General features: G+C 41.2%; 2 protein-coding genes across 3 annotated transcripts; one reads left to right on the top strand and one right to left on the bottom strand.

Annotated features, from left to right (window-relative positions):
- The first annotated feature begins 1,715 nt into the window (after positions 1 to 1,715).
- LOC148088875 (rho GDP-dissociation inhibitor 1-like) lies at positions 1,716 to 9,686 on the top strand. Its single transcript, XM_087800729.1, has 6 exons — positions 1,716 to 1,842; positions 5,351 to 5,536; positions 6,236 to 6,319; positions 7,483 to 7,559; positions 7,630 to 7,693; positions 8,500 to 9,686. The coding sequence occupies exons 2-6, from the start codon at positions 5,353 to 5,355 to the stop codon at positions 8,697 to 8,699; spliced, it is 609 nt and encodes a 202-aa protein (XP_087656855.1). The 5' UTR covers positions 1,716 to 1,842; positions 5,351 to 5,352; the 3' UTR covers positions 8,700 to 9,686.
- A 376-nt stretch (positions 9,687 to 10,062) lies between these two features.
- Positions 10,063 to 20,860, bottom strand: ppp1r12c (protein phosphatase 1, regulatory subunit 12C). Of its 2 annotated transcripts, XM_087800716.1 has the most exons (20): positions 20,513 to 20,860; positions 18,782 to 18,956; positions 18,579 to 18,709; positions 18,170 to 18,288; positions 17,090 to 17,249; positions 16,843 to 16,987; positions 16,705 to 16,779; positions 16,536 to 16,615; positions 15,285 to 15,397; positions 15,157 to 15,224; positions 14,847 to 14,977; positions 14,394 to 14,481; positions 13,699 to 13,816; positions 12,592 to 12,707; positions 12,487 to 12,536; positions 12,381 to 12,417; positions 12,203 to 12,307; positions 12,071 to 12,121; positions 11,565 to 11,615; positions 10,063 to 11,278 (listed from the first exon to the last, which is right to left on the bottom strand). In XM_087800716.1, the coding sequence occupies exons 1-20, from the start codon at positions 20,704 to 20,706 to the stop codon at positions 11,192 to 11,194; spliced, it is 2,094 nt and encodes a 697-aa protein (XP_087656842.1). In that variant the 5' UTR covers positions 20,707 to 20,860; the 3' UTR covers positions 10,063 to 11,191. The 2 variants fall into 2 exon arrangements, with proteins under 2 accessions (XP_087656842.1, XP_087656835.1); XM_087800709.1 differs by having other exon boundaries at positions 15,157 to 15,397.
- Positions 20,861 to 21,728: the final 868 nt, after the last annotated feature.

The following is a 21,728-nucleotide window of genomic DNA, read 5'->3' as shown; positions in this document are numbered from 1 at the left end:
CCCAAATATGGTAGCATGCAGCTTATGAAAAATTGTAGTTTAATTTAAAAAAAATGTTGGGTTAGAAAGTTTCAAAGATCCACCCTCGGCACTCCCAGAGAATCAATAACCTGTCATAACTATATGATAAATCCATCAATGAGTACTTTTCCTAGTGCCTTGAAATCTGCTATAGTAACCCCTGTGTATAAATCTAGTGACAAACAGGAATTTAGTATTTATCGTCCTACTAGCATATCCTGCCAGCCGTTTCAAAGGTCATTGAAAAGGTTGTCGCAGAACAACTAATTATTCACCTTGATTCCAGGGCTTTTTTACATCCTATGCAGTTTAGCTTTAGGGGGAAAAAAGCATCCTGCTACTTACTTGAAATGAAAACTAACCTAGACCAGGGAGGAGTGGTGAGAGCAGTGTGTCTTGATTTGCGCAGCTTTTGACTCAGCTAATCATGACATACTACTAAACAAACTGCCAAATTATGATCTTTCCATAGGCACACAAAATTGGTTTAAATCTTGTGCAGGTGAACAATACTCTATCCCCACTTAAAGCATTCTCCCTGGGAGTGCCACAGGGGTCAATGTTAGGACCGCTGCTTTTCAGCATATATATTAACGACTTTCCATCTTTGTGTGTACTGGTGTTGATTTTATTATGTATGCCGACGATACCGTGTTATATACTCATGGGAAAAATGCTAGGTTGCTATGAAACTAACTACTGAAATGCAGAAGGTTGTTGGATGGCTAGACAGCTCCTGTCTGACTTTAAACATTGAAAAGACTGTAACCATGTTCTTTACAAACAGGAGGAAACTTAGAGATTGTCCTGAAATCTTATTAATTTGGCAAAAAATAAAAAATGTGGATGAATTCAAATACTAAGGTGTTACCCTTGATCAAACTCCTAATTTTAAAAACCATATTAAAAAGCTGACTAATAGACTGAAAATTAATTTTAGAACTTCAGCCACAAAATAAATGATCTTTCTGTTGAAGCATCACGTACATATTTAAATGCAGTGATTCTCCCACATTTTCTCTATTGCATGACATCTTGGTCTCCGGCGTGTAAAACAGCCTTAAAAACACTTGAATAATTATATAATAGTGCCCTTAAGATTCATGACAAGAAAACACGTCAGTATCACCACTGATGGGTTCTTGGATATGTTTGCAAGATGACCAGTTGTTTTTTTTTAAATCAAGAACTTGCAGTTGTAGGGCCAATCTTATTTCATTCCTTTATTCTGTAATGGCACTACTTTCTCTGTGTTTACAACACTAGCAGTACAAATTTAGTAAAATGTTTTCCCTGGCTAAAAAGACAGACTGCAAATAACCAGTTAATGGTTTATTAAAAACAACCACGTGGAAGCTTCTAGAGTTGAAACCTGCATCAGTTTGTTCTTCCGTATGAATCCATAATATAATGTATTTGCGAATATCTTTCCACTTTAAGTCTACAATGTTTTTGGGATAACGTCCCCTTTTTTTTATTGCTAAAAAAACATCAAGTTTATTGACCATTTTATGGGGTGTTACGTAATACGTGAAAACAGACCGTTCCGTTCATTTTTAGTAGGAATAACAAAACCAGTCTAGTTTCATTAAAGGAATACAAACTTTGGTTTTGTATTAATCATTTCTTTTTTTTATAAAAATAACTCGACTATCTGTCCAGACGCTCTGCGTGTGCGCGCACGTAGATTGCGTCCGCGGGAACCGTTACGCGCGCGACCCACGGGGCGGCTCCGTTAGTTGTTCGCCATCGTGTCTCAGCAGCAGCAGCAGCAGCGTCTCGTGCAAACACCTGGGCTCGCAAACCGCTTCAGAATAAAAGGTTGGTACTTTTCCCTTCCTCGAGGAGACGTGTTCCTCGACCTCTGAAGGCCAACCGAGCTCCCGGGAGCCGTGGAGCGGCCTTTCTTTTTGGCGTGAAAGGGGCGGTTAGCTGCCAAATTGTTTGGAACATTCTAGCTACTAGCCACTGGTCTCCTTCCTCAAGTCCCACCCTGTGGGGAAAAGTCGAATCTGCAAAAGTTCTGCTTTTACTTGTTTCTTCTGAGAAACAGACGTGTTTCGTTTAGTTAAAACCAACGCGAAGGTACACGTCGAAAAGACGGAAGACACTTTTTTTTTTTCGAAACACTGAGCTTCCCCTTTTTGTCTGTGCTCGACTCATCATTGTGTCACCTGTGTTTGTCGCTTTAGTCCGTTTTCACTTCTGATTTTTATATGTACACAAGTGGCTCCACTAGTTTACAATACACACAATAAAAGATACATATTTAATGTGGAATGTGTGTAAAAAAGATGATTTATTTCTGTGAATCAAGTATCATCGGACAATAAGGACGATCCGAGATATAAGCATCATTATATATATATATATTTATATATATATATACATATATATATATATATATATATAAAGCTGTGGATTATCAAAACCGATGAAAATAAACTAATTTCTGGTCAATCTCCTTAATACTAAATCAATAGTTCAATGTATGTATTTTAAAAGGTTGCTATCATTGTAAAATATGCATAGTAAAAACAAATGAATAGCCCAAATTGAAGAAACGCACCATAAGTTACTCAAATACAAAGTTATGGAAATGTAAAACACAGTTACTTTTTTTTTTTATTGATTAATTTCAGGAAAATAGTGGAAGTGAAGATTCGGTAAACATCAACTCAAAACACAAGTTTGTATCGATTAATTTAAAATATATTTGACAGACTTGCAGATAAATATTTAATGTTTATTATTATACCCTTTAGATTTGGATTTGTGCCATGTGATCTTGCTCTATCTGAAAATGTAGACATTCTTGATAAACTAGGACACGTGTTCTACATCAGTATTGTTGTTTAGTGGTGAAAAAAAAACAACGCAAACACAGTTGAACAGGGAATACAGAATTCTGGCGTTAATCACAATCCAGGAAAAGGCAAACACACAAACCTGCTCTCAGTGAATGCAACTTGTGCATTTCCTTTCCAAATAGTCTTTGGAAGTTTATATCAAAAGGGGAATATTTTATCAGGATATTAACAAACAACATTCCAATGTCCTCGTCATAGCATAACAAATATTGTTTTCAAGTTCAATACATTGACGCAACAATTTCACTTTTTTTATTCCCTTCCCTTTATAGAAGCCTACATAACCACACAATGTCATTTAGACATCCTCCTATGGGCACAACATCAAGAAGAATGAATCAACAACCAGTCGTGCCTGAACACCACAATGAAATGAAAGACTAGTTGACGCAGATAATTCAATAAAAATGTAATTTATTGCAAAAAATGTAATTGATTTTATATTGGTATAAAATGATAAAATGAAGGAAATCTAACAATAAAAAGGCAAATGTGTAATAATGCATTACATTCAAAAGTCGCGCACACAACACGTGATGAACAATCCAAATATATTTGACGTAAACCTGGGAGTTATCTGACTTAAGGCTGCACGATGTATCGAAAAAATATCTATCGCAATGTTGGCATGTGATCAGCTACGAGTTTCATCTCAACTTGGGCACATTTCAGTGCTCGGCGAGTCCATTTCAGTTAAAACATCTAGTCTTACTATAGTTTTGTTACGATACCAACATCTCGGTACCGGTACCAAAATTTATTCAGATACTCACATTTTCTTACTGAACCCGAAAAATATTTTTAGAAAACTGAGTCTATTAGTGTTGCATCATGGGAGGAGCATTCATGCTCGATCTGCTTCTATGTTCACTGATGACAGTGTTCGGAGGATGACTGTCATCAAAAATAATCAATAATATAATAATAAACCTGCTCTATTTTCTTTTATTTCAAGACCTGCTTTTGTTTAGAGTGAAGGTTAGTGGCACATAACCTAAACTCTGGGTGCTTGTCTTTAAGGTGTATGGCTTTTAGTGTGTAAGTTTAAGGCGTTTCCTGCTGTCTCTAACTTTTACACTCAACTCCCCCTCACATTGGTTCTCTGCACAGGAAATGATTTTCACTGACCTGATTTGACTTTTTTTGGTGTAACTAAAATACAAGCATTTTACTGATGCTCTCGATTTTACCCTCATATCTTGCATTGGCAAAATTTTGTTTTGCTTTTTTGATATTCAATATTGAAACTTACTAAGGTTATTTTAATACTCAATTTAAAGATATCCACTGTACATCATGTCTCAAAAACTTTTCAGTTTTGGTAGTATCAGGGATTAAAAAGGAGGAAAATCATGACAAGCTTTTATAACGTACTTTAAAAGTTATCAAAATAAAGTGCTCTCTGCCTGGTTACTTTGGAATTAAGCCGTGATCTTGGTCCTCGAATACTATGTTGCCTATCCCCTGGATGACTGAAGTACATCAAAGAATACTTCGACGGGGACAATAAATGGGAACGTTTGAACCAGAGTTTTGTCAATCCCATTTAATTTAAAATGGTAATGCCATGGTTCACAACAACAACACTTGCAACAGATGCGTTGGTTCTCCATAAAGGAGGGAAACGGTTTATTTATAGGCAACATCCCTTCAGGGTCAGAGGCTCATAGAGTTGGCAAGTTACCCAGTTTTCCCATCTGAACCCTTTTCAGAGCGGTCATCTGTTTGGCCTGCATCATTTGACTCTGGCAAGATATAAATGCTGTGCCAAAGAAATGTGTACAAGTTTTCTCTATTCAACATGAATTTAGGTTTTATGTAAATATAAATGATAGAGTATTTGGCAATTCATGTCACTAGGGTATGTTTTTCTATTCTACCAAAGTGGGCCCGGGGGAGGGGGGGGGGATTCATAAGATGATTTTAAAGCAGGTCTATGGCTCTGTATGGACATGTTTGACGCTCACAAGTGTTGGTTCCTGACTGCTGGAAGACATTCCTCCGACAGATGCTAGTTTTGACAGGTCAGAATCGGGGTGAAGAGGAAAAGAATGCTCCTGATGCTTCACTGATAACTCTTTAAACTCTGAGAATTCTCTTATGGGCTTTGCCTGCCAAGGGATTTGAATATACTTGTCTCTGTGACTTGTGCTATTACTAGGCTTTTAGCTTGTCTTCTGAAGTGACTAGTTTCAGGAAGGAAGACGGAAGAGACAGGTCTATGGTCTCGACATTTCAAAAGAGTTGCGGTTTAACTGTGAGATGTTGAAAAGGTTGCAAATGCACTTTCCTAGCTAATCAGTCATGACTTCAAGTCGCGATTCCGGGATGATGACATGCGTTGTTGCCTGCTGGACACATCGTAGACGGACATCTTCTACTTAACAAATGTGTATTCGGCACATTGACTGGTAATACTTATGCTATCCATCCATATTTCTTCCTTTTCGCCCTCATAGACATGGCTGACGATGATGTGACCCCCGAGCAGCTAGCAGCTGTTGCAGCTGAAAACGAGGACTGCACCGATCAAGTCAACTACAAGGCCCCGGCGAAGAAGAGCCTTCAGGAGATCCAGGAGCTGGATAAGGATGACGAGAGTCTCTGCAAATACAAGCAAACCTTGCTAGGCGTATATAAAGCTGGTAAGGCAATTTAATGTATACATGTATTAAACCCTGATTGTCTGAGATTATTGCATTTAAATTGCGGTTTCACTGCCAGCAAGTAGCAGATAACTTCTAGCTATTTTGGTCTGATATTTGAAGTTTTTCCGTAGATCATGTATAGTTGTGATAAACTATTGTAACTACTGTTTTATACTTTTCTAGCATCTAGCAGTCTAGCATCAGAATTTTTCATGTGTAAAATCTTCATATACAGTATATTCTAAGGCTGCACGATATATCGAAGAAAAAAAAATTGATTGATTGATCAATGAAAAATTATTGCAATCAGTCAAATCAATATACTGCCAGCGCGGCTCAATATATATACGGGAAGAAGACTAACTTATGAGCGCTACTTAAACACGAGTAATCCAGTATAAGTGATATTTTTCTCTGATCATGTCGACACTGAAGCGCGGGAATAAACAAAGCGCCGTTTTCCTTCTCTAAACCTCCAGGAAAACCCAAGGAAAGAATTTTGCATTAATAACGATATTAAACTTCGAGATACCAATATCAAATATCGCTCATATATCCAATATCGTGCAGCCCTAGTATATACTTAGTTAAATTGACTTGGATATTTAATGGTCCGCCAACTTCACCAAGAAAGTGTCTGTCAATGACCTTCCAGCAATACCTTTGTAATAAAATAAAATCCTTGTCTTTGGTTAGATCCCAATAAGCCGATGGTGGAGGTGACCAAGATGGCTCTCATTTGTGAAACTGCCCCAAAACCCTTGGTGTTGGACCTGAAAGGTGAGACGGAAGTGTGTTGATGCATGTTTGTGTCTACACTAAGATGAACTCGCTCGTGTCCGTAATAGTTTACTTTTGTTCTGACTTTATATGGAAGTATATCACTGACATCAGAACTTTGAGTGCTTGAACTTACCATTTTTTATTTAACAAATATTATTTAATAACTTGTATATTTAAATGTTGAATTGTTGTTTTTTTAAAAAATGGATTAGAAATTAATGATTTGTTTTACAGATAATTCATATAATTATTTCAATAATATATTTAAAAAAAATCTAAATTACAATTTCTTTTAATCAATAGCCTTCAATTCAATGTACAATAGTTTGTTTTATAGTGCTAAATAATTAAAACTGCATGTTCTAAATTAATTCTGAAGACTTTTGAATCCAATATAGAAAGATATTGTTGTAACGTTACATGACATTTCTGGAACATCTTACTCTTGTTTGTGTCAATTAGAAAGTTCCTTTCATTTTTGAAGTTCAATTTTATATTTAAAAAAAATTCCAATATACAAATTATTGTATTTAATTATTAACAAAAACAAATTGAATCTTTTGATATTTCAATTATTGAATGTTATTATTTGAAGAAAAAAACAAACATTTTAATTAACTTACATTTGAAATGTTGACGCTTTGAAGTTTAATTCTTATTCTTCATCTCATGTTGAACTGAGCCCCCCGACGATCAGGATTTGCTCCGACATGCACCGTGAGGTCGTCTGTAGACCGTCGTCAGTAGACCGTCGTCAGTAGACCGTCGTCTGTAGACCGTCATCTGTAGACCGTCGTCTGCATTTTCTTACCAAACCCTTGGGAGCTTTGGTTTCTAATAAACCTTAAAGAACGTTGGTTGAGTCGCTCTGCTGCCCTAGATTCATTTAATCTAAAACCTGCCGGGGCTAAAAATAATCTTCTCTGCAGAACGATCCAAACTGCTTTGTTTAGTGTTTGCAGCGAGAAGGTTTAAAGCCAGAGTTCAGAACCAGAACAATGTTCAGAACCATTTTGTCCACAGAGTCTCTCTCATGCTAATGAGTGACTCACCGTCTGCTCTCACTTCCCGTTAAAAAGACTCATTTGACTTCCAGGACTCTCATGGAGAATCGAAGACTCTGAAGTCTTTGACATTGTGTTTCTTCATCTGTCCTCCAGGTGAACTGGAGAGTTTCAAGTCCCAGGCGTTCGTTCTGAAGGAGGGCGTGGAATATAAAATCCAGATCAGCTTTAAGGTGAGGACGTCAAGATGATGTCATGGTCGGTAGAGTCCGGTTCATGAAGTTATGTTGTCGTTGTCGTCAGGTGAACCGGGAGATTGTCTCTGGACTCAAGTATGTGCAGCAGTCGTACAGGAAAGGAATAAAGGGTGAGTGCCTTGAATAACTGTTGATACCTGTGAGTCTCTAATGCATCGACTTGTGTAATGTTGCCATCGATCTCATAGTGGTGCTAATACTGGCATTCATTGTTTTATATACTGGCTTTCAAATCATATTTTATTGTTATCATAGTTATTCTAAGGTTTGTATTTGAATGAAGTGTGAATAACAATAAACGCTGAGGTTTCCAAACCTTTGAGGCAGAGGTTTGATGAGGAAAATAAAGTTTCTCTTACGTTTAACTTTTACAGAATAAGCATCAACACTTGATGAAAAATGCGGTTAATAACTGACTGATGAGACGACTGAGGACGAGAGGATACCGGCAGCTTTTAAAAAAAAAAACGACTACAGACCACATGACTCTTGAAAAAGTCGTAACTGATTTAAATTCTACCAACACCGGAGTGGAGTACTCGACAATACTACACGTATATCCTTGTTCCTCCAGTATTATAATATATTGTATCGTGAAGCTTATCGTATCATCAGAATTTTGCCAATACACATCCCTAACTGTACGATTTATAGTTAAATTACCCAACATAATATTTTGAGCTAATTGCTTATTACAAACTGCACAATTTGATGGCTCAGCAGTAGCGCCTCTTGGATACCGGAGGTCGCTAGAAACGACAACAAAGAAACCGTGACGCCTTTTTTACTTTTTCAGTTGCTAAAAGTTTCAGGGGCAACGGCTGTAACATAAGATCCGATAAATAAAGTCAGCTGTGGGCTCATATCTTGCCCCCCGCCCAGAGTAACATGACTGTCGTCTGTCGCACGCCTACAGTTGACAAGTCCGACTACATGGTGGGCAGCTACTGCGCCCGCGAGGAGGACTACGACTTCCTGACCCCACTGGAGGAGGCGCCCAACGGTTTTGTGGCTCGAGGCACCTACGTGGTCAAGTCCAAGTTCACGGACGACGATAAGCACGACCACCTGTCCTGGGAGTGGAACCTGAACATCAAAAAAGACTGGACAGACTAAAGAAGATACAACTGTGCCCCCCCCCCTGCACACCATGTCTGCCTTCTTCATTTTTTTTGTCTCCTGCTTCCTTTCCTCAATTCCTTCCTTAACTACTCACCTCGATCAGCAGCAGTAGCACCCCCCCTCTCCCCTCCTCCTCCTTCTCATTTGTTCCATACAGCGCCCGCCCCCCCCGCCATCATCTCCCTTCGCTGCTAGAAGAGATTAGTCGGTGTCTACCTGTCCCAGTATGAAGTTGAGTGCTTGTCCACGTCGACTCCTTTTCTTTTTAGAAACGTGATTGTCGTACATCACGCCGCTCTCGTCCTTCGGTAGTGTAACCGAGTCATGCCTTTCAACTCTCGAGTCTCACATGACGAAGATGTTTCCTCCTCGGTAAAGTCCCGTATAAGCGACTGTGATGAGGATCAGCTCCTCCGAGTCCCGATGTCCCCCCTAAAGGCGTTGGTCACGTTGAGTGTAGCCAGAAGATGAACGAAGGGCAACTCGTTCCCTCACGAGGTGAAGATGTTTCTGCCTTATCTCTCCTCTGACCACGTTTGTGTCGAGGGCTTCACTGTTTACAGCCCCTGCTGTTCCGAGTCACCAACTTCAATTATGAATGTGTAAGAATTGAGCCAAGACCCCAAACTGAAGAGAACGAGGCCTTAAAATAGTCAAACGGAGGAATTTTGTCGCTTTTTTTTCTCCTTCAGCCTTAATGTCATTTTCTGCTCATTACTTCCCGACAATATGTGGAGGAAAACCGGGCCTCAACTCAGACGCTGGCGCTTCTTCCATATCTCCCGCCAGAACTGCGGGGTCCGGTTGCTCAACCCCCCCCTCAACGATCAAATTGTACTGTATCAACTGAATGGATGTAAAACTTTGTATATCTTTTGCTGTCTTCTCCATGCATTCCCTCACTTTGAACAGTTGAAGTCACTGTTGCTGGGTTGTGTCACCTGTGATTGTTCTTCTGTCTTTAAAGACTTGTTTTGCTCACTTTGTGCGTCACTTCATTTATTCCTTCTGCTCACGGGAAGGGTTTTGCTGTCATGGCGAGTCCAGCAGGACACTTGGAGAAAAATGTTTAATGAAACAATGAATGTTTGATTTAACAAATCCTTTCCCCAAAAAAGTAAATGCTGTAAAAGTGTCTTTAAGACTAATTTGGTTTAAATGTAAAAAAAAAAGCTGATCTTAACATGACTTATCACCCAAAGAATTATCACTTTAAAGTTTTGTACTTGGGAGGCATAAAAAAAATTGAGTAAATGTACTTTTTCTTTCAATCACTTTGAAAATACTAAAGTACTGGATATATCAGTGTTTCTGGTGAGATGACCATTGAAATGCTACAAATATCAAAAGGAAACGATTGAATGTTGAAAAAACAAGCCTGTGATGCAAACAGGCTCATTTTAACACTTTATTACCATCAAAATATTTTGGCCTTCCACTCATTTTCACCATTTTCTGTCCAGTGTCTCCACAAACGCACAAATAACAAGCACTTGTCAGCCAGACTCCCTCGTATTTACAGTGTTCATCGTCGCACCCACACGGCTCATACAGAAGAAACAAACCATCCACGACTCAAAGAATAAAGCGGTTCAATAGCAACGTTAACTTATTTTTTGAGACTATTCCCGATACAGTCGTAGAACATCAACACATATCTAGTATTTGTTAGGTGGTTAAGGGTTCTAGTTGTGCTCACGATGAACTACCTTCACAGCAGGTTACTAAACAAGAAACATCCCGCCCCGGAAAAGATCACTTTCCTCTCAGACATCCAAGTATTTGGCTCCAGTGTGAAACCGGAATCACATCAGACCCTGGATCAGTGTTTGCTGAAGCAAAAATAGATAGGAAACAAATGGAAGCAGAAGGCACATCATCAAACTCATGCACGTTAAGTTGTATTTTCCCCTCGAAGTTCTAGTAAACATTCAGACTTGAACGTGACCACGTCGGTCACAGGAACGAGGAACCCGGGAGACGCTCGCAGGCAGAAGATGGTTCTGTGTCGTCTCCCTGCTGCACATAAATACGTTAAATACAGAGTCGGAGGAGAAAATCTACGTTGGTCCTATGGTGGAGGTGAAATAAAGAGACTCCGGAAATTCAAACCTGGGCAGGATTTTGGCACATTTTCTTTTTTTCCAGTTTTCCCCCAAAATTCCCTTATACGTCCTGACTGAGGTCTGGAAAGTGTCTAAGCGTTCAAGTGATGCTGCATGGCTTTAGGTCCCAGGTCTCCAAGTAACACAGGAGTGAAGCATGTACACGTTAAAAACAAACAACAAAGAGCTAAAAACTGAGTAAAAGGAGGAAGTGAAGCTGGAACGTCCCATCGGACCCGAAGAAGCAACAGGGGCCGAACTTGAACCAGCGTAACTGTTGAATGTGCAAACGATCGACGCTGTTGCCGCTCCTGGTTTGTGTGTTTCCGGAATGAGGAATTCTTCCCGTTAATACTTTCAAATGTGGGCTTTTCTGAAGGTTCATCTGGAGAGTTTGCTGATGACTCGAATGAGCGCCGCGTTCTCGTCCTTCAGTCGCTGGTTGTCGGCCTTCAGGTCGGACATGACCTGCAGGACGAAAGAGAGGGAGACTCGTCTTGACACGCGCATCCATGCAACGACAACGGCTGCGAAAGCCTCAAATAACAATTCATGCTTTAAGTGAATACTCCTTTTTTTAATGAGTGATCGATCATTAAGTTTTGTGGACACAATAAACGGTTAAATCGAATTGTATTTAACAAGACGTGTTTGAGGAAACGTCGATTACTCTCTCCGCCACCAGAGGGCGCAGATGCGTTAACAGTGTCCAGATCATCACGTGAGGAATTCGATTCAACTGAAATGTTTTTACCTTCAGCTCGTCCTCCAACTCCAGAGCTTTCCTCTGAAGGGTCATCTTCTCCTGAAAAACATCACACCGTGAGAAGGAAAACTGGGTAAAAATGTTTCAATATAAAAAAAAAATGTTAATTCTTTAACAGACTTTTCAGAATCAGGAACAAATGATCGAATGTGTCGTAAGAATATGTAACAAAAAGCAAAATCCTAAAAACGAGGATATAAGTGTCACTTAATCTTATTGTATTTTACTAATCTCATTTGACGTGATTAATACTGTAATGTCGCCAAAAATTGTTTCAAATACATTTTATTTTCACCGCACAAAATGTTTATTTCAGAGTATATTGATGTTAATGATGCGTTTGTCAGTTTTGTTTCTAAAACATCGCGCTACAGCCGTCAAACCATCATATTTATAATTCATTTTTAAAGTCGACTTCATCAAATGTCTGTGTGGAGATGAGTGACAGACATGGATCAAATGCATGTGTTTTGTTTTGATGCAACTGGACTCACAAATCTCTCCAGCTCCAGCAGAGCGGGCCTCTCCACGCTGCTCTCTTGGCTCTGTTCAGAAGGAAACGCGAGGATCCGGATTATTGCCGATCGTCAAATCCATCATCGACCGACTTTAAAACGGACACAAACCTGTCGCAGTTTCTCCAGCTCAACCTTGCTCTGGCTCAGCTGCAGCTCCATCTCCTCCAGCTTTTCCTTCAGAGCCCGGTTCTGCTGCCTCTCCTGGTGGTACATCTGTGCGACGTTATGGACGCGATCAATCAAAGTCCTAGACGCATGACGCCGTCAAAAAAGCAGCAATACATACCATTCTGTAGCCGGTAGTCGATTCTCCTCCACTCCCGCTACAGAAGCAAAACACGATTAAATGAGATAAAACACGAAGAAGAAACATTGACGCAGATCAAACTCACATAACGGTGGAGTCAGTGTTCGTCTCCTCCTGCTGAGCATCGTTGTCGTTCTGAGGGAGAGCATCTGTCAGACCAGGTGTGGAGACACAGCAGCAAGACTCTCACCTCTTCATCAGGCTGAACGATGCCAGTGGAGCGTCGCTCCTTCTTTCCTCTCCTCCTCTCCCTCACTGCCAGTCGCTTGTCGCCCTCCGGCTCCGCCTGCTTCACCGTGTCGGTGTCTGATTGGAAGCAGAAAAAGTTTTTTCTTTCCACGGAACTAGGACTGCACGATATATCGATATCGCGATATTGGCATCTGCGATAATTTATAATTTTTTATAGTATAAATCAAGCATTTCTTAAATGCGAACTTTGGTGGAGCTCTCTGGGGAAGGAACCGGAGGCGTAAGCAGGGATCTCACCACGTTTCTTTGACTAGGTTTACCGGGACTGTTCTCCTTCTCCTCGCTCAGCTCCAAACCTCCCGAAATTAAATGCGCACTTTGACCAATCAGTAAAGTTGTCAATTTGTACTTCTATGTCTCGTTGTCGTCTACGTCTCCGTCCGTGACGATATACTATTCGATGCATTTCCTTTTGAAAATAACAGGATGTCTTGCAGAACTTCCTGCCTGCACGTCCGGCTCTTTGCTGAATCGATGCGTCAAAAATAGATTTTCGCCAGTTCTGTTGTTACTTTGGCTCGGAGGAAATGACGAATGTTGCCAACTAGTGGCCGGAGGTTTAATTGCAGCACACAAATTAATAAACACCGTGAACATTAAAGTGTTAATTGTAAAATAAAAACATTGATGATTGTCTTTTATACACACACCATTGAAATATAAACCATAAAATTACTTATATTGTCATTTTTAATATCGATTCAATATCTGGAATAAGTAATATGGCGCCTCATGGTTATATCAATATTTGCTTACACCTATTGAAGATTGTTTGCTTTGTGCTGCGACTCACTGTCATGAGCGACTATATAGTGTCAGAACTGCAACGATGCTGCACCAATGACATGTTTTTATCCACCAAGACTAATTTAGGTCATATGACCACAGCTGTAGCCCCGGGAAGATCCAAGATGGAAGATATTGACATTCCCGAGGGGAATCCCAACCTTGACCCTTGATCCAAGCAAGGGATCAACCATGGATTAACCTTTTATCGGTTTGAGAGTTTTTGAGGTTGCATTTTTGTCAAGTTGCAAGTTCTCACCTCTTTCGGCCGGAGTGAGGGTGATGATGGGACTGACGGGCTGGATGTTGCGAGGCGTCGCGTCGGGGGCTTTACCCACCGTCTTCTCCGCTTCTTTCAAGTCCGTCAAAGTCACACCCTGAGACAGAAACGAGAGGAAAAGTTATTATACATTTCTTTATCAGACCTTTTATTCAAATCACATGATGCGTTATGAAAAGCCCCGTTACACTGTATTACATAGTGTACTAGTATTTGCATTCAAAGATGGCCGCCTGCCATACAAGGTTGTTAAGGAAAACTATGACCTTCTTTAAGTGAAGGAAACAAGGCATAAAAGTTGGATTTGAGGAATAAAACAAGACTCAATATGTTTTACAAAATAAAAACTTTGATAACCGAGATGAGAAGTTGCTCAATTTTGCTTAATAACATCTGGAAAACCCCATCTCAGCGCTGGATCGACATGGATGATTGAAGTGCAGTCTATGGTGCATTCAATAGCGTAGGACAAAATACATTTGAGGACAAACACATTTTTAATAAATTAAAATCAACAGTGAATTAAAGATTTGTTGCCTGAACTGGACACGGCACAAGAGTATTAAAGGCAAAACTAACATTTAAAAAAAGTTACTTTTAAAGATGGATTCACATATGAGGCTAATCCAAGACCAGAACATCCGTATAGATAATGTTCCGTGGGCGACTCTCACCTGAGTGGAACGGCGGGTCTGACGCAGCAGCCGAGAGCGAGCTTTCCTCTGAGACTCCGACTCCTCGTCCCTGACTGCTGGTTGGAACCTGAACACAACGCATGCTGCATTAGAACTGACGCATTTACACGCACAAATACAGTATGTACAAAAAAAAAAATCTTTTCACTTTTGGATATGGATTGTCGTGACTAAGCTCCTTGGCTGGTTGTTGGTTTATGTAACAAGATGATTCAGGAGAATCTGTTGCGGTGTACTTTCAGTACAAGTTCACACATTAAATGAGTCCAACTGGTTCCTTCGTGAACATTGCAGACTCTGTATCCCTCAGGATGTTATTAATCCATCAGCCTAAACACTGTTTTCTTGAACACATGACTGGCTTGTTTGCTCAGTCTGAGATCAGATGGAAGCAGCCAGAGAGCACACAGCGGTGGAAACGGTGGGACTCACTTGCGTCGTTCAGAGGTAGGAGTGTTTGGACTCTCGCTCGGCGCTTCCCGGTTCTGAAGCGTCGGCTGAACCCGGGCTGTCGGAGTGGTCTTGTCGTTCTCCTTCTCTTCCTCGTCCTTCTCCTCGGGCGTCTTCGTAGAGTTCAACGAAAACATTGATCCAAGATAAAGAACAATTACACACAAACTTCCATTAACAGTATGAAACGCTTGTTAATACGGTAATTAATACGGTAATTAATACGGTATAATATGGTAAATCTGAAAATGAGTCATGTGACATCAAACATTCCTTCATCGAGGTCGCGTACCTTCTCAGCAGGGCTGACGGTTGATGTGGTCACGCTCTCACTTTCTGGACTTGAAATGGTGGAGCTCTCTGGGGAAGGAACCGGAGGCGTAAGCAGGGATCTCACCACGTTTCTTTGACTAGGTTTACCGGGACTGTTCTCCTTCTCCTCGCTCAGCTCCAAACCTCCCGAAACGCCCCTTTCTTTGGACTGATCCTGAACGTTCATCTTGTCTCGGCTGCTCATCCTGCACACGGAGCTCCTGTGGAGACATCCATAACCATTTGTGTCTAATTGCCCACTTTTTTGTAATCAAAAAGCAATATTCATGTGAACATCTGATGCGAGGACCCATGGCTCATTGGAAATGAAATAGAGGGTTGCAGATCAGCATCTATTGGACCAGATCATTTGATATGAACAGATCATTATGTGATTAAGCGAGTGATTTATCAAAGTACTGACCGTTTAATTTCTAACTCTTTTCACACAACATTTATTTGAACTCATCATCTCAACATCACACATGAGGTGCCGTCTCTCTTAATAACCCTGCCATAGTGCTTTGCCGCCCAGCCAGCCGATCACAGCCATCAATCCCTTTTGACACATTTACAGCCACCACCAAGTAGAGCTGGGCATCATGGGAGTTGTTTAGTTGGCACCATAACTAAATGGGTACGTTAGTTAGTTGGGATGTTTATCTGCCGTGAGATAACGAAGACATGGAGCTTTAGCAGGTCATGACCACAGCTGGAGACGATGCATTTAAAATATACAGTACAGGGTACCTGGGAACCGTGATATGGCGAGTTACCGCTGTAATGTCTACGTAATGAAAGTGTCCAGTGACATCATGATGTTGGCTGATTCGGGTAAATACACTGTTCTGGTTCTCTTGGATCTGTCCTCATTCTCAGTTGATCACCAGATCCTGCTGAGAAGACTCAGGGGTGAAGTGGTTCTCGTCATACTATCTGGGCTCAGTTTCAGTGTATCTGCCAATCAAATGAGGTCTGAATCGGCGGATCTGTTGTGGGGAGTCCCTCAAGGTTCTGTTCTGGGTCCTATATTGTTTTATGCTGTACAGTGCTCTACAAATATTACCTACTTAATGCTCGTTGTTCAAAATGACTGTCAAATATATTTGGATTACATTGATGGATCGTGGAACACATTTCTGGATTCTTGACAGAAGATTTCAAGCAGGATATAGTTTCTACAGCGTGTGCCGGAACAATAAGAAAAACAACATGTTCTTCTCCATACAATCAAACTGAGGTGTCAATGTCAACGCCACAGTAGTCAGAGAACGAGCCAACATCCGTAGGCCTTTGCAAAGTACTCTTTGGATAACTGTGTCTAAGGATATTGACTCAAGACGTCAGACGGATACGAACCTCCGTAATTTATTCTGCGCGTTTGCCGTGGTGGAGCCTTGTGGGTTTTGCCTCTCCAGTATAGAGCGTTCGTTCCTCCACTGTGAAGACAAGCAGCTGTCAGTGAGCGACGCCGATCCTTCATCATCTCGCCATTTTAAAAGAAGGCGCAGAGTAAACACGCAGTGACCTTTGTTTGCTTCTGAGAAAGATCCTCCAGGAGCTGCTCCACGCTTTCATCCGCCACGTCAAAGGGAGTTTGACCCTGTGGACGGCATCAAGAGAATGAAAAACAATAACAACAAGAAATGACAAAGTGCGCTTTTACCGCTTTGCTTCTGGCCTCCATGTTACACAGCTGCTCCGCCAATATCTGACAGGCATCCCCTTGACCCCAGTGAGCGGCAGCGTGGAGGGGCGTCCAGCCGTCGAAGTCGATCGCAGAAACATCAAGGCCACACTGACACAGTATTCTGAATGAGAGTTTAATTAGACAAGAGTTCTTAAAGTACAAATAAACTTTAATATTTGCACTTTAAGTTCACACATGTTGTTCTCAAAGAGGAAACACAGACCTGAGAGCCTCCAAGTAGCCTTTAGCCGCAGCCACATGAAGAGGAGTGGCGCCGGTCTTGGGTTGCCGGACATCTTCGGGGAGTCCGTCGGTCAGCCAGGTCCGGGCGTCTTTCATCATCTGTTCTTCTTCTAACCTTTTCACGGCTTCCAAGTCCACACCTGCCCACAATCAAACAATCGATGAGTCATCACGAGAGCAACGACGAAGATCAGGTCGTCGACGAAACACTTGGACGACAATATAGATCAGAACAGATGCCGTAGAAAGTACGGTACGACTCTCCAGTATTTACTGTGGTTTCATACACAGATTATAAGAATCTCTAAACAAAGAGTCAACGTTCAAGTTCAATACTATTCATCGAAACCACTTAACATTATAATTTTTATTTAAATATTCTCTAAACAAATATTGGGATTCAACGGTTGAATCCTGGTGCATTCAAAGTGCATGTGTGCAAACACTTCTTTACTCTCTGACAGAAATACAAACTGTGGTAAACTGGTCGTCAACTGTAGTTGAACAACCATTGCTCAAGCATTTGAATACATTAATCACAATTATCTTAAAGGACAACTAATGTCTGACTCCAACTTTCCTGATTTACTCCCATGTTACTCCAAACATTAAAGTTTTACTCTACAAGATGCAGTAAGTCCCTCATCATGAACATGTTTTGAACTTATCGTTTTGTAAAGTTCTCTCTCGTAACCTCTCATTCGCTGAGATTTCAGACAAACTTTATAAGGTAATAATGGCTTCACGCCTCCTTCAGTCAGCTGTAATCACGTCTCGCTTTGTTTTGTACAAGAAGTCCATTAGAGTGGGAAACTTTCAGCTTTGATAACGCTGCGTGACGAACCTTGATGTTTCACCAATCGCAGCGGAGTGGATGTAGTTATGGTAAACAAGATTTCATCTCCAGAAAAACAAAGTATTTTCAGTGGGTGGGGCTTAAGCACATTTTCTAATGTCAATATTTCAATGAAATGAGAAATTTGTTGATACAATAGAGTCCAACAACTACTTAGGACAGACTTATATCAAGACACTAGTTGAACTTCTACACAATTCTGACCTTGTCTTTGGGTATATTGTTGGATCAGAGACTCTGTGCTTTCGTCCAGAGCGATGTCCAGAGGAACATCTCCGTCACAGTTGACCGCACACAGGGATGCGCCTTGCTGTAACAGAAACCTGGCGAAAACAACAAAAAAGTAAATGTATCCAAAATCGAATCAAAAGTTGAATGTTTACTGAAGACTCGAGTCCGTTACGACACGCCTCGTACAATTAAAAAAAGTTTACATTGTCAACACCACCAACATTCAGAGTAATTTGATGAAACGGTGCAGTTTTAAAGTTGTGCGTTTGTGCACCAGAGTGACAGTGTTGCTATTGTTAAACGCAGAAATAGTGTGGCACCAACACAGCGATTAAGATAAAAAGCACCACAACAACAACTGCATTGTTTCGACACAACATACTCTGCGATGTCGGGGTGGCCGCAAGAGGCGGCGACGTGCAGCGGCGTCCAGCCCTCGCTGTCGACCTGGTTCACGTTGGCGCTTCGCTCCAAGAGAAACGACACCATCTCCATGCTGCCATCAATGCACGCCTGTGTGCAGGGCGGGGGGGGAGCAGAAGTCAGGCAAGTGGATGGAATCCAGTGGAACCTCAGGACACTCACTTGGTGCAGAGCGGTGATGCCGTCCGCGTTGGAACAGTTGACGATGTCAGGCACGTTCTCCTCCTTCTCGTTTTTGGTCTCGTTAGCATCCTTGAGCATCGCTTGAGCCTCGTCCGTGTCGCCGCTGGCACAGGCCGCCAGGAACTCGGCCGCCCTGTCGAACCTCACCCTCTTGCTGAGGGAACACGGAACAAACAGGTGGAGTTTACACAACATGCATTTATGAAACATGAATTTACACATCAACTTAAGGAACATGGATGACCCGGACCGGGGCGTGAGTCATTCAGTACTGAGCTGCACAGAAATAATAACAACTTGTATTATTGACTATTACAGACTGAAATGTATTTTGACAAAAGATGGTGTTTTCTCCAAAGTAAAATGAGCTTGTAGCTTTTTACAGTTTTTATCTGAAGGTTGGTCCATGAAAATAATGTAGACACTGGTCCGTGTTGCAAAAACGTTTGGGGACCCCAGGTCATCATGATTTATACCCTGTGATGAGGGTTGAATTTCGAGCAAATATTTTATATACCAGTACTTATACCTTCCCCTTTTTTTTGCCAGTTCCTTAACGACTCTTTAATAAATTAAACAAGACACATTCTGACAAAAACAACACGACCACAAGACCTAAAGACATTTTAAAATAGTACAAATCTTGAGTTTAACTCTCAGAAATAAGTAAACAATTTAAGACAAAAGAAAAATTGCCAACAAGCAACAAATAAATCCTGATATTATGAAGTTTTGACCTCGGCAGAGCCTTCTCTTATTGTCGAAAACAAAAGGCCTAAAAACTTTCCTAGTATTTGTGCCATTGTTCACACACATCAACGACCTGATATAGCTGGGATACACTATGAATAGTAAAAGTATGATATTTTAGCGAAGTATGCTATTTTAGTCATGACATCCTCCATAGCTACGGGAACAATAAAATCCTGCGGGATCCCAACGATGACTGAGGACGAGAGGATACATATGGCTCACACCGCTTTTCAAACTGATAATTGGACATATTTTGGTTTTAAAAACAAAAGAAAGCAGTTACGACTTCATCAAGAGTCATGTGGTCGGTAAATACTGCAACACCAGAGTCAAGTGCTCAACAGTACTACACATCACAATCACAATATCACAATATGTCGTATTGTTAGCCCTGCATAGTGATAGGTATCGCCAGATTCTTACCATTTCACACTACCTGTTATTGTTTTTCCAACAGAATGGGAACGTAAAACAAATAAAAAAAAAAAACATATCTCTGGGGTTGGATCGTCCATCACAGCTTATATCAACTCTACATTGAGCAATATTCCACATTATGAATGTCTGAATCGATGATCAGAGTATTTTGCTGCAGATATAATGGACAATCATGGAGGGAAGCGTCAAATTGTGAAGGGCATCAACATGTCGTGTGATGCTCGATCCAAACATGAGCTGGTGTTCAACGACAGCAGGAGGAACAGATAACACGACGGTGGTTGAAGCAAAAACACCGATAAAAGGAAGGAGAAGAAACGACTTGTAAGAGGGCGGGAGAGGAGAAGAAGATTAAAAGTGTCTAATGTTCGTCCTGGATCTTCACACACGTCACTCTGGACTCAAATGCTAATAATATTGAGCTAAAAAGCTTGTTTTGTTCGCTTCAAACGCAGAACATATCTACGCCATTCTTTCCGTGAGGAACGAACCGACGGTTCCGGAAGACTTTTGACGAACCTTTTCTTGCCCCCATCCCCGCCGGAGCCCGGCTGCTCGCACAGCGGTTCCCCGAGCTCGGCCTCCGGCTGCCCGCCTCCGTCGTCGGCATCGCCCCGCCACCTCCGCCTGGGAACGGCCGAGGCTTTGTCGGTGCAGGAGCCGGCCCAGCGCTTCAGCTGGTCCCGCCGCTTGGTCCTCGCCGCGTCGCCCATGGAATCAACCGAGGAGGACTGTTTTAAAAATAAAACACTCGGTGGCAGAGGCAGACACACCCTCCATGTGTACTTTCACTTCCTGGTTCTTGCTCGAGCTCCGGCTGTGGAGGAGGACGAGGAAGAGGCGCGTGACCCGAGCGTTGGACGCGCGCAGGAGCAGGCACAGGCCGGATGACGTCACGGTGTGGAGCCGGATCAAGAGGCAGCGCCGACGGGAAGTTGCCGCGTGCCACGTGACACGCACTTCCTGTCATTGTGCAAGCGTCGACCTACTGTGTTTCTGGCGTTAAGAAAGAAGACAGAAAATATAGACGTCAAGCATTTTGTAGAGGAAAAGTATAACATAAAGATATTAACATCCGATAAGACTGGATAGAATTAAAATCTTGGGCAAATGAACAGAAAATAATATTACTTAAAATATCTAAGATTTAAATATTAACAGGGAAATATAATAATTATAATTATATATATATATAAATAATAGAAAAATATTAGCATTATTTTGTAAGACTGGTAATAAAAGTTTCTGATTCTCATCTGCTTAAGGACTTGGCTGCTGTAAGGAAGAGATCATAAAGAATTATCTTGTTTAAATATAAAGTAGCCTAGATATTATAGTGATTGCAGATTGTAGTTTTAATATTTAAATTTACTTTTATTCCAATACTATGGGGGACTTTTCAAAAACTTAGATCGGACCCTGCAGGGAAAATGACTAAAAGTTTAAATGAACTGCAACGTTTTCATATATAATGGGCACTTAAGTCAGCTTGGTTCTCTCACAGGTGCTACAGGGGTCCTACAGAGCTCTTCTTGGGCTCAAAAATTGGGCTAAGTTTTTCGTCTTTTTCGTCCCTTAAAGCCGAAAAGGCCAAAAATCACTATATGCTAACTACTCCCTTATTATTAGTGCAACAATGGCGTTTATGGACCCCAAAATCGCACGCCCTCCAACCTTTTTGACCTTCTTTTAACCCTTAGCAGCTTCCGAGTTCCAGAGTGGCCGAAATAAGACT

This window comes from Callionymus lyra, chromosome 1, assembly GCF_982586985.1.
Source record: "Callionymus lyra chromosome 1, fCalLyr1.hap1.1, whole genome shotgun sequence".
Classification (NCBI taxonomy): Eukaryota; Metazoa; Chordata; class Actinopteri; order Syngnathiformes; family Callionymidae; genus Callionymus; species Callionymus lyra.
This window is presented reverse-complemented; position numbering and strand designations above follow the sequence as displayed.

What these genes read in the sequence shown, in the direction of transcription:
- ppp1r12c (XM_087800709.1), bottom strand. Translation starts at nt 20,706, where the DNA reads ATGGGCGACGCGGCGAGGACCAAGCGGCGGGACCAGCTGAAGCGCTGG. An exon ending in CCGTCAGCCCTGCTGAGAAG is followed by an intron (nt 14,978 to 15,156) that starts GTACGCGACCTC and finishes AACTCTACGAAG; the next exon opens with ACGCCCGAGGAGAAGGACGA. An exon ending in TCGTTCAGCCTGATGAAGAG is followed by an intron (nt 12,537 to 12,591) that starts GTGAGAGTCTTG and finishes GCTCTCCCTCAG; the next exon opens with AACGACAACGATGCTCAGCA.
- LOC148088875 (XM_087800729.1), top strand. Translation starts at nt 5,353, where the DNA reads ATGGCTGACGATGATGTGACCCCCGAGCAGCTAGCAGCTGTTGCAGCT. An exon ending in AAATCCAGATCAGCTTTAAG is followed by an intron (nt 7,560 to 7,629) that starts GTGAGGACGTCA and finishes CGTTGTCGTCAG; the next exon opens with GTGAACCGGGAGATTGTCTC. An exon ending in GTACAGGAAAGGAATAAAGG is followed by an intron (nt 7,694 to 8,499) that starts GTGAGTGCCTTG and finishes GCACGCCTACAG; the next exon opens with TTGACAAGTCCGACTACATG.